The sequence below is a fragment of the Stigmatopora argus genome, chromosome 23, assembly GCF_051989625.1.
Source record: "Stigmatopora argus isolate UIUO_Sarg chromosome 23, RoL_Sarg_1.0, whole genome shotgun sequence".
NCBI lineage: Eukaryota > Metazoa > Chordata > Actinopteri > Syngnathiformes > Syngnathidae > Stigmatopora > Stigmatopora argus.
In genome coordinates this window covers 6,605,192-6,617,899 of record NC_135409.1, presented here as the reverse complement: position 1 = coordinate 6,617,899, position 12,708 = coordinate 6,605,192, and the positions used below count along the sequence as shown (strand labels likewise).

Below are 12,708 nucleotides of genomic sequence, written 5' to 3'. Positions count from 1 at the left end.
GATAGGCTCCAGCACCCCCTGCAACCCTAATGAGGGAAAGGAGAAACAACAAGTCCGACTACTGGCCTAAATTTATGGAAAAAATGTGCAAAAACAAGCAAATTTGTATTCCTAAATGGAAAAAAAGTCATAAATTGTGTTTTTTTTTTGTTTTGGCCCGGCCCGGAGTCAGCTGGGATAGGCTCCAGCACCCCCTGCAACCCTAATGAGGGAAAGGAGAAGAAATTCGAGTTGCGAGAAACAATAAGTCCGACTACTGGCCTAAACGTATGGAAAAAATGTGCAAAAACAAACAAACTTGCATTCCTAAATGGAAAAAAAGTCATAAATTGTGTTTTGTTTTTGTTTTGGCCCGGCCCGGAGTCAGCTGGGATAGGCTCCAGCACCCCCGCAACCCTAATGAGGATAAAGCGGTTTTGAAAATGAGATGTTTTTGCTCCTGTTTTTGCAGGGGTCGATATCTCAGCCAATCAGAACAGCGATAGCTCAACCAACCAATCAGAACAGAGTGGGACATTGTCCTCATTTGAGGAAAGCCTGTATTTCTTTGACTTTATGATATGAAAGGCTTTTGTTCTGAAAACGTTACCAAAAAAAGAAAAACGCAAAAATTGTTAACTCGGGTTAAAATAGATTCATGCTTGAGGGGGATTTTTTTCATTTGGGAATACAAGTTGTTTATCATGACATTTTCATTTTACAACTTACCTTCTTTTGGCACATTTTTATCTCGATCCTAAACTTTATTCTTCTGCGTATCTTTCCCCGGCGATGCTGCCATGGCAACGCAGCTGCCGGATCTCAACACGCGCACACGCGGTCAAGCTAATGACATTGACTAAAAACATTATTTGTGGTGAGACGAGTGGAGGAGAAATCAATGCACGCATAATCTGCCCCTCTCGTATTTATGTTTGCTTTTCATCTAGCGTCATTCTCACTTTGACACTTTGGTCGTCCATCTGTCAAATAAATAAATAAATAAATAAAGTGCACTGGCGGTTTAGAGCGCGTCAAACAGGAAAATAATGGCAGAAATAACCTGTCCTTCAAAGTATATTGCATTCATAGACTATATTATCCTTCAGATTATTGACTATAATGGATTGAAACGTACGCAAAACAAAACTTGCATATCTTCAAACAATAAAATATATTTTGAAATGAGTAAAGGAAAACAACATCCTTCCTAAAACTATATTATTTGCGTGCTTTTATGTGCGTAGAAGAAAGTGTGATTAAGAAGGCAGCACAGGAGCGTTCATTCATTCATTTACCGAACCGCTCACCCTCAAAAGGGTCGCGGGGGGTGCTGGAACCTCTCAGCCAACGATGGGCACCAAGCAAGGGACACCCTAAATCGGTGGCTAGCCAATCGCAGAACACAATGAGATGAACACGCATTCACTAGGGACGATTGAAAGTGTTCAACCAGCTAGCTTAGGGAGGAAACCCAGAGAAAACCCACGCAAGAACATGCAAATTCCCCAATGAGGCCCAAGCTGGGATCGAACCCTCGACCTCAGAAGTGTGATGATGACACGCTAACCACTCGCCGCTGCACAAGCCATGAAAAAGGAAATACAGTGGTACCTCGTGATACAACATGCTCGTCATACAACATGCTCGTGTTACGACGAAAATTTCGATTGAATAATTTGCTAGCGATACGATTAAAATTTCGAGATGCGACGAAGCCAGGTGGCCATGACATGAGAGGCTGTTTATCATCGTAGCACACTGTATTTTTTGCCGCATCTCTTTCGTGTAGAACTACTATATCTACGAGGACTGAACGATTTATTCAGACGAGTTTCGACCATGAAACGCACAACGCGCATACAAAAAGAGGGCTTTCTGGGTAATGAAGTATACTCGTGGACACAACACAGAAAGGTAATGGCACCCTTTCTCAGAATAAAACTTCATTACCCACAATCAATACGTGGCAAGCTCAGCTATTACATTTCCTGTTATTCTTTCTAAGGAAAGAAGGTCCCACGATCGTTCTTTAAAGACTATTTCTTGTTGGCAAGTGGTCGTGCGTTATCCCATTGTGAGGACATTTGTGTGTATCATTTTCGGAATATTTTGAAGGGAATACAACAGCAAACAGTCCATCGATAGCGAACGTGAGGGTGGAGGCGTGGCAAACCGCTAACCCGGAAAACGAAAGGTAAGAAAAGACAAAACTAGAATTCAGTTTTGTGTAAAGTTACATTAAATGTATGTTTGAGTGTCTGTATATGTTAATCCAAGTTAATTTAAATTTGTTTGTTCGGTTACGAGTGTGTTGCCATGGATAAAGTCCCCCCGAAAAGCCCCCCCCCCTCCGCCTCCGTATGTGTCGTCTCTCCCCTCTGCGAAATGTCTAATTTTACATCTATTAAACACATTTTATTACTATTAAACCACTCATTATTTATTACTTTGTCAATATGGCGAATTAGAAGAAATAAAAAAAAAATTCCAATCCAATATCCTGTTTTTGGTGTTTTTTCAGAGGGTTGGAACGAATTAATTTGTTTTCAATGGGATAACGTTCGCTCGAGTTACGAAAAGCTAGACATACGATTTGTCTCGGAACGGATTACGATCGTATATAGAGGTACGACTGTAATGTGAAGGATATTACCATTTCTTTGAATGATAACCACTTTCGGCGTGGAGAAAAAAATGGTAGAGAAGCCAACTTCTGGATCAGTGGGTTGGCGCGAATAAATTACGTCGCCCTGTCAAACTTTGCGGGGAAGAAGCAGCGGAATGTTCCATGCGACGGCTGTCATTTGTCAGGTCCAATTGCAGAGCGGCATAATTGGGTCTTTGGCGCCGGCCGGCGTTGCGTGAATGACCATTCAGAAATATGAAAAAAGCAATTGAAAGGGATAAGCGGGATGATGTTTGACACTATTTTCTTTCTCTGATGAGAACGGAAAGAACATCATCGGTTACGCCGTGTGACGTTTGTTCGATTTACTTGGACAGCAAACTAGATCTCCTTTGATCTGGTGAAGCTTTACTGGACTTGGCTCAGCGTGTGCGAGACTTCCAGGCTTGCAAGAGGAAAAACGACGAGGCGGAGAAATTTGCGATCGAACATTGATCCCTGGCGGTCCGAGCCGTCGTCGCCTTTCTCGACACGGTTCGTTGCCGGCGTAACAATGCCATCACGCAGAGTTGTAATTCTGGCTCAGTCGCTCGGGCTAATCGGCTGCTTGCCAGCCTGCGATCCATCAACCGGGGCTGTCGGAGGCCTTTGCAATGTTTGGTGGGAAAGACGACACCGACTCGTGTCTATGCAAATATGCGCCTTTGATTTATTAGCGGCGAGGCAGAGAGTAAAGCGCTACAAACGGGCTGTAACATGAGGCGACGCAATTAAATCCAAATGAAATGGATGTGTGGATGGAAAACCGTGACCGGACGTTTGGTCGAACGGACGTTTGGTCGAACGGACGTTTGGTCGAACGGACGTTTGGTCGAACGGACGTTTGGTCGAACGGACGTTTGGTCGACCGGACGTTTGGTCGAACGGACGTTTGGTCGAACGGACGTTTGGTAGAACGGACGTTTGGTAGAACGGACGTTTGGTAGAACGGACGTTTGGTAGAACGGACGTTTGGTAGAACGGACGTTTGGTAGAACGGGCGTTTGGTAGGACGGGCGTTTGGTAGAACGGGCGTTTGGTCGAACGGGCGTTTGGTAGAATGGGCGTTTGGTAGAACGGGCGTTTGGTAGAACGGGCGTTTGGTAGAACGGACGTTTGGTAGAACGGACGTTTGGTAGAACGGACGTTTGGTCGCCGGGTTTGCATGCAATTGATAGATTTTAACATTGAGTGAATAGGGATTTAATGACTATTATTTAACATTGAGTGAATAGAGTTAGGGTTAAACAAAAGAAAGTCTCGTGACTCAAACCTCGGGACTCGCAAACCCAGCGACCAAACGCCCATACTACCAAACGTCTGGTCGACCAAACGTCCGGTCGACCAAACGTCCGGGGACCAAACGTCCGGTCGACCAAACGTCCGGTCGACCAAACGTCCGGGGACCAAACGTCTTTCGACGAAACGTCCGAGTACCATGGAAAGCAAGCAACCGGGAAGCGTTCGGGAGACATTTTCTGTTCCCGAGTCCTGCCACGGTAGCCAATGAGTACGGAGCCATGAGCAAATACGTGGTGGGAATCTGGGAATTCCCGTTGGTCGTCATATCGCATCCAATGGAAGACAATGGGCGGTTTGGGTTGATGCGATGAAATTTAAACAAGTACTTTGATCATGGTGGCCTCTTTTAGTGTCCCGTGGAGACAGCAAAGTGATGCATAATGGGCCGTTAACTCCTAATGGATATTGTCGGATTCGCCCAGCTGGGATATGGCGACCATAAGGCCTACGTCACCTGCGATCTAATTGAATCGCCCCTTTTAATGTCTTCAGATGATCATTTAGATTCAAATGAACCACACAAGGGCGACTTCAATAAGCGGAGGCCAGCTTGGACTCGAAAGAAATTCATTGAAATGGAAGAAAAGAAAAAAACATGAAAGATGGAAGATGTCAAGGATGAGCTGGGCCTTCAGGTGAGCGCTACAAAGATGGCTTCACCTTGAGATACGCGGGAAAGCCGCTTTAATTAGCAACACTCGCACGGATCGTACGACATCCAACGGCTCGAACCGGGGGTACGCACCCCTGCTTGTGTGACTCAGCATGCGCACTGATGAAAGGGCAACATTTTCTGATGGCTAAAATGAAGGACACGACGCAAGAAAGCTAAAATAACCTCGGGGACGAGTAAAAAAAATCAAAAAGCATTTGCACATTCTTGAAAATCCCTGCCGTATCATCCCAGTCCAGAAGGATTGGACGCCTATCCATGACAGCCACTGAGTTAAAGGACACCGCGGTGGGATGGTTTTTTTTATGGTCAGTTCCACCTTCGGCAAGTATATTGAAAATTGTCGAGAAGACGATAAGGTCGGATGATGCTGACGTTCGGTGTGCTGGGAACAGGTGTGCTTTTCGAGCACCGCTTGAAAAACAGATTTGGAGACATCACAAACTGATTCGGAAACCTTGCGGGCGAGGTGACATTTCTGTTCGGTCCATTAGTTGCATGGAGGGGAAAAAATAAGAATCCACGGCAACGCTAAAGGATTTTGTCCTTGGGATGATTTTGTTTCATTAGAAAAATACTGACATCAAAATGCATCTCAAATCAGTCCATAGTTCAAGACAAAATTGACAAATCAAACACAAAGCTCCTCCTCCCCTGCCAGATTTTGTACCCAAAAATTCCAACACATCAACAATGGCTGGCTCTAGAGGTGACTGTGTAGTTCCCTTCAAAAAGAGTGCTAAAGTAGCCAAAGCACCTTCATACTTGGAACTCAATAGCAATTAGCATACGTCAACTCCCGTCTCTGAACCTCTTGACCAATCATCTTCAAGCCTGGCTTTTAGACCAAGAAAATTGTCATCACAACGCTATCTAAAACTCTGCTATGTTTGTGTATGTGAGTCTAGTATGTGTCCTCGTTTATCTTCAACCTACACAAGGGACTAAAGATGGAAATTAGCCCTCGGCTACAATCTTGTTCATTAACAAGAATATACATATGTTCATTAATATGTGCTGTCCCTTATTAAATAAATAAAACTCAACCTCAAATCAAACTCAAAGCAAACATTTTCACTTCCAGGACTTCGATGGAGGCAGTCTATGGACTAAAAGCCAAAGTAAGCAATGCAAAGCTCTGTTAAAAAATGGCAGCAAATGAATGAATGATACTCATCTGGACATAAATGAATACCATATTTTCACGACTATACAGCGCATCGTATTTTTAGCCAGTGTCAGTAACGAGTGCTATTTCTGTATTTTACACACAAAGGACGCACCGTTTTTATAGAAGCAGTCAGGCATGGCAAAACATACACTAACTTAAACATGCACGCTACACCCACACGCTAAAAACACGTTTTTAAAAACGCAACAGAAGTAAAACTGAGTTCGGTTGATGTTTGTTTTCATATTGAAGCATTTAACCAATCACATTTCAGCCATTATTTGTTGCCAGGGTCAGAAATCTGCCCCAAGGCCTTCACAAACAGTTCTGCAGGCTCTGCTGCATTAAACAAGCGTCGATAAGACTGTCGATAACACCACAATGCATTGTCGCAGGCTTAGGGATACGTCATTGCCTTGTCGCAGGCGTAGGGATACGTCATCGCTTTCACCAACTATGATTAGCTAGTGATTAGCCAGAGCTACCAAACTGTATTTGGAGCGAGCTGCACAAGCAAATATTTCTTTTGCAGGATTTCTTTTGTAAATACAGCCGAAATAACGGTGAGCACCAAAATAGTGTGCTTGCCGTTATACTGGGTGTATTGACAAAAGAACTATATATCCCAGCAGTCACTGCGCAGTACTTTTTCTACGGGAAAATAGTAGAGTCGGGGGCTGCTTGCCGTACTTGTCCTATCGACTGATTTATTTTATTTTATCGTGATAACAATTTTAGTATTGGTCCATATATAAAGCGCACTGGATTATAAGGCGCCCTGTCTATTTAGGAGAAAATTTAAGACTTTTATGTGTGCCTTACAGTTGTGAAAATACGGTAATTCCATTCTAAATTTCCTGCCATTTTCTCTAACTGTCGGACGAAACCAGCCATATTCCTTCTAACAAAAGTTGCCTTTTTCTATGTGGCTCACGCATCAGTGTTCCTTAAAGCACATTTTAGCTTTCCTCATGTTCTGTGCATTGTGCTGGGTAGCAAACATGTAGCAGGGCTTACACATCAATTTCCACAGCGCGTCCCACCGTCGAAAAAAAGCCCCCCCGCGGCCGGCGCACCTGCATCTTCTGCTGAGCAATAAAATCAGACGGCAAGGCGGTAGAAAAGATCCACTCGGCTCGGGATTTAAACCCTACGGCCTCACCCCGCCGGAGATAAGCCCTCCTGTTCCATTCACGAAATCCGACCGCATATCACGACAGGGGAGTGAATTATCACCGCTTTGAAGTGCAACGTGACATCGTGTCAAGAGGCGAGCCGGCGCTGACGGGACGGGACGGAAAAATCCACAGAAGCCGCCTTCAATTATACGAGAAACAATGTGCATTCTTCATACTTTCACACAGAGTTTTATTAGCGCTCGAGTGGTGAGGAACGCAGGATAAGAGCATCTAATCTATGGAGGTGGCAGCGGGGTTGGCTGTCATGTTGTAAAGTTTCCCCGACACCTTCAATTCCGAGAGCCATCGGAAAGTACTGTTAGTGCCGAGGCTTACACGTTTATCAACTGCCAAATCGATGAACAATGAGAGATACAACGCGATAGGAGAGCTACTATGAATCTTCATTTTTTTAGCAAACGACTAAATAGGCATTTTGTATATAAACATTTTTTTCAGCAATTTAGATGAAAAAAAAAAACATGTTTTTATTTCTGGTCCGCCATTTTAAGTTAACATGACGATTCATTTCGAAACGTCCGTGTACCAAATGCAACGTCATTAAGTTTTGCATTTCGCTAGCGTTGGTTTATTTTGAAAGGCACGTGCTCACTTCCTTTTAAATGACAGGTCAATTGTTTTAAGCAGTCAAAGACGTGTGTTAACATAATAATTTTGTATTAATTTGCAAGAATCGACCATTAAAAAATTTAACTAACGGAAAATAATTCGATTATTCAATGAGATAAGGTTTTTTTTTCGATTAATTGCTGATAAATGTCACTAAAAATTCTCTCGAATTCCCAAGATTGTATTTTACGTTGCATGACCTGGAAGTTGTTTGGTTTTCACGAATTTGGGGACGAAGCAACTCATTTTAAAGCCAAATATTATGAGAATGGCATCAGAAGTTGCAAGGTTAAAGAAATCAGGATGTTCCCAAAAAAATCAAGCTATTTTCACCTCGTGCCGCCAGCAGTCATTTTAAACACCAAGATTTTTGCTGACTGTGGTGAGGCTGAAAAATGAGCTGCGCCAAACTTTTTCTTTTCGGCTCCTCCGGGGCGCAGAAGTAGGGCACGGCCCGCCTCCCGCCTCCCGCTTCCCGTTGCCATGACGACCGCTTCAGCAACAAGTCCACTTCAGGCCCCGTTTGCGGAACGCCGACGGCATTAGCATGCAAACGTACTCGTGGAGGGGAGCAAACAATGGCGCGCCAATTAAAACCAACGCCCGCCATTACCACGCAAAGAAACTCGTAGGGGCGCAATCATTGCACTGCAATCACGAAATAATCACCACAAAATTCCCTGCGGTTCTGTGTGCATACAAAAAAAAGGTGATATTGATGGCTAACGGTGCATTGAACTGAGAACTGTTGACTTAATTTGCTAATATTTGAATTTGATATAGCTGGTAACAACGAGGTTTCTAACTACTATGTCCTGAATAAACACTGTATTTTCATGACTATACGGTGCATCGTATTTTTAGCCGCAGTGTCAGTAACGAGTGCTATTTCTGTATTTTACACACACAAAGGACGCACCGTTTTTAAAGACGCAGCCAGGCAACACGTTTTTTAAAAGGCAACGGAAGCAAAACTGAGTTTGGTTGTACTTTATTTAGCCATTTTACAATGTACTCACGTCATCATCACCCACAAATCCATCAAAGTCCTCATTTTCTGTTTCCGAATTGAACAATTGTCCAAATGAGTCATCGAAAAGTCGAGTTTTATACGTTCGTCCAGGGGTCCACAATCTATTCGTAAATAGTAGCTAGCTAGAAGTTAGCGTAACTATTCCAACGCTGCTTTCCATGCTTCGTCAAGATGTGTTGCTGTCGATGTATACAGGCCACAATCCATTGGGTGTATTGACAAAAGAACTACATATCCCAGCAGTCACTGCGCGGTATGTTTTCTACGGGAAAATAGTAGAGTCGGGGGCTGCTTGCCGTAGTTGTGAGAGCTGTAGAGGATGGTGTACCCTATCGATTGATTTATTTTTAAATATCGTGATAACAATTTTAGTATTGGTCCATATATAAAGCGCACTGGATTATAAGGCGCCCTGTCTATTTTGGAGAAAATTTAAGACTTTTATGTGCGCCTTATAGTACTGAAAATACGGTACGTAAACAGGCATTTTTAAGCAGGCACCTTGTGACTCCTAAACCAATCCTATCGCGTGAACAGTGTGATTACAGTGGCGCTAGAGATTGATTTTAGCTTACAGTTTAGCAGAGAGCCATGTGCAACCATCAAAAGATCCATATATGGCTCATGAGCCTTGGGTTGACTACACCATTAGAAAATGTATTTGCATTTCTTTTCATTTAAATGCTTAACGAGTCATTTGGATGAACTTAAAGCTCTTTTTGGATACATCCATACATTTGCATACCTATTTCATCCAATTCTATGCTTTTAAATTGAAATCGACGACAAATGATGCTAATTCTATGTAAAAAAATATGCTTCTACTTTGGGAAAAATACTCCGAAACCAATTCATTTTGTAAGTAGACATATCACTTTATTCCAAACTACTACTAGAGCTACTCTTTAGCGACACCCACAGGTCGCAAACAGAGATCAACCGCCAAAGTCCGGCTCCTTCTCAATTGTGTCGCCGTGTGCAATATGCAAACAAGCGACTGGCGTGCTGTCACGCCACGTCTCTCGTGCGCTCCGAGGGGAGGACGCACGCTATCTGCCGAGTCCCAAAACACAAGCGCTGAGGCAACATGGCGGTAACCGCGAAAGCGCTGACTACGACAACTCGCGGCCCCGAGGCCAGCCGGCGTCCCGTGCGCGGGGCAGAAAGGCGCCGGAAATTGACGCTCGCCGACTCCCGACGCGCGGGCAAAGAGCGCCGCGCCGGAAATTGCCGCTCGCCGAAACGCGCCGGTGCAGCAACACCAAGTGAAGAGCGAGGCTTCACAAAGAGAGAGCTCGTCTTTAGGCCCGTCACTCAGTAAATATTTGCCCAAAGTGATGTTTTCCCAATAAGACAACAAAGTCGACCCCATTCCTACCACGTCAATATCGCTTGGCGTATTCTGTGAGATGATGCGAGACGGTGTGATGCTCTACAGAGATGCTTCCCATCAAAACAGCTCTTGTTTACTCTCCCGCAATTGACTCTCCTCTCTCTCTGACTGTCCACTTAACACCGGGAGTGATTGCCAACTGAATCTCAACACCTCCGCAACGCTTTACAAGCCCGGTAGAGTGATTAAAGGTAAGGAATTCCCGACTTCGGCTTCCATTTGTCAACGAGAGGACACGGGGGGGGTTGAAAAACGGAGTTCCCTTACCTGTTTCTCGTGAGATCTGGACAAAGGCTTCCACGCCGCTTTCGCCGTAGTTGCCCTCGGAAGCCAGCGTGGACACGTAGTTCCACTCCATGGCCGTGACGATGTCCATCATGGCCTGAGCCTGGTAGGAGTCCGGCGGCACCACGCGGGAGAAGAAGTCGTAGCGGGTGTTGTCGCTCAGCTCGGGGGCCGTGGAGGCGTAGCTGATCTGAGGAATCTGGAGGAGAGAAAGCAGGAGATGACACACCCAGACGCACGAATCGACTCCTACTCGTATCGGCAAAAAAAAATACAAGAATCTGGAACAAGTTCACATACACATGTACCTGGGAAAGTTAGTTGTCTTGCGTTACGGCGTTTCGTCTTTGTCGCCCTTCTGTCTAATTTCTGCGCATATAAGCCGTACCCTTGATTCAGTCATCATTTTTTTTGTTACAAATACGGCTTATATGCGAGAAAATACAGTAATGGCTGACAGGTAGATTGAAATAAATGACCGTATTGGCCACATTGTCTTGCGTTACGGCGTTTCGTCTTTGTCGCCCTTTTGTCTAATTTGTGCGCATATAAGCCGTACCCTTGATTCAGTCATCATTTTTTTTGTTACAAATACGGCTTATATGCAAGAAAATACAGTAATGGCTGACAGGTAGATTGAAATAAATGACCGTATTGGCCGCATTGTCTTGCGTTACGGCGTTTCGTCTTTGTCGCCCTTTTGTCTAATTTGTGCGCATATAAGCCGTACCCTTGATTCAGTCATCATTTTTTTTGTTACAAATACGGCTTATATGCAAGAAAATACAGTAATGGCTGACAGGTAGATTGAAATAAATGACCGTATTGGCCGCATTGTCTTGCGTTACGGCGTTTCGTCTTTGTCGCCTGGCAGTTTCGTGCATGTCAAGTCTAATTTGTGCGCATATAAGCCGTTTCCTTGATTCAGTCATTTTTTGGGGGTTACAAATATGGCTTATATGCGAGAAAATGCGGTAATGGCTGACAGGTAGATTGAAATAAATGACCGTATTGGCCGCATTGTCTTGCGTTACGGCGTTTCGTCTTTGTCGCCCTTTTGTCTAATTTGTGCGCATATAAGCCGTACCCTTGATTCAGTCATCATTTTTTTTGTTACAAATACGGCTTATATGCGAGAAAATACAGTAATGGCTGACAGGTAGATTGAAATAAATGACCATATTGGCCACATTGTCTTGCGTTACGGCGTTTCGTCTTTATCGCCTGGCAGTTTTGTGCATGTCAAGTCTAATTTGTGCGCATATAAGCCGTACCCTTGATTCAGTCATCATTTTTTTTTGTTACAAATACGGCTTATATGCGAGAAAATACGGTAATGGCTGACAGGTAGATTGAAATAAATGACCGTATTGGCCGCATTGTCTTGCGTTACGGCATTTCGTCTTTATCGCCTGGCAGTTTCATGCATGTCAAGTCTAATTTGTGCGCATATAAGCCGTACCCCTGATTCAGTCATCATTTTTTTGTTACAAATATGGCTTATATGCGAGAAAATACGGTAATAGCTGACAGGTAGATTGATTCCATTTCTGATGGGGCTGACACAAACCACAAGCCTCATTAGTATTCATTGCAGGAAAGTAGGAGTTCAGTGGCAGTCTGAAGGCAAACATACATTTAGGTGTCAGCTGTCTGTCATGCAGACTTCAAATGGTTCAAAAGTGCTGAGCACACCCGGACTGGGATTGAGATGACATTAAGCAATTAAATATGGATTGCGTGTGTACGTGTAACATTTTAAAATGCCCATTAATCAATGTCTTGCTTCTCTTTTAGTGTCACATGTGAAGCAGCTGCCACACGTTGGCATTTTTCAAAGGTCGCACCGACAACTTTTATGCGACCTGTGTACAGAACTTCCCGTACCAAAACAGTGGGAAATAAGACCAATGGAAGTTTGTTGTTTCCTTATGAAGTTTGGTGTTTGTGATATTGAGAATACATAATTCATCAGGGCCACAGATGGAAAATAACCTGAAATATATTACAAGCGCTGAAAACAATGCGTGTGCGTGTCCACGTTTGTTAATGAGCATCTCAACTGTTTTACTTTACATATCTATTTCAAAGGAAATGGAAATATTCATGTTTACTAGAATGGCGGAAATGGGACCGAGCGACCTGAGCAAACATTCCTTTGATTTGGGGGGTGGGGGTCCGGTTTTTACAAATACAAGTAGAATGCAGACTTACTAACAGGATTTGCAAACAGCATTTTTCAATGCTGTGCAAAATATTGGTGAAAGCTCTCGACATGTGTCAAAGTGGCGGCCCGGGGGCCAAATTTGGCCCGCCGCATCATTTTGTGTGGCCCGGAAAGTAAATCATGAGTGCCGACTTTCTGTTTTAGGATCAAATTAAAATGAAGAGTATAG

The 12,708-nt window shown here is 43.9% G+C and overlaps 1 protein-coding gene across 2 annotated transcripts in view; it reads right to left on the bottom strand.

Moving 5' to 3' along the window:
* The window catches only part of grm8a (glutamate receptor, metabotropic 8a), a 140,122-nt gene that overhangs the window by 70,942 nt on the left and 56,472 nt on the right, over positions 1–12,708 (bottom strand). For both annotated transcript variants that reach the window (XM_077594351.1, XM_077594350.1), the window contains exon 3: positions 10,295–10,511. In XM_077594351.1, the coding sequence (XP_077450477.1) occupies positions 10,295–10,511 (217 nt within the window). The remainder of the gene's footprint in view (positions 1–10,294; positions 10,512–12,708) is intronic.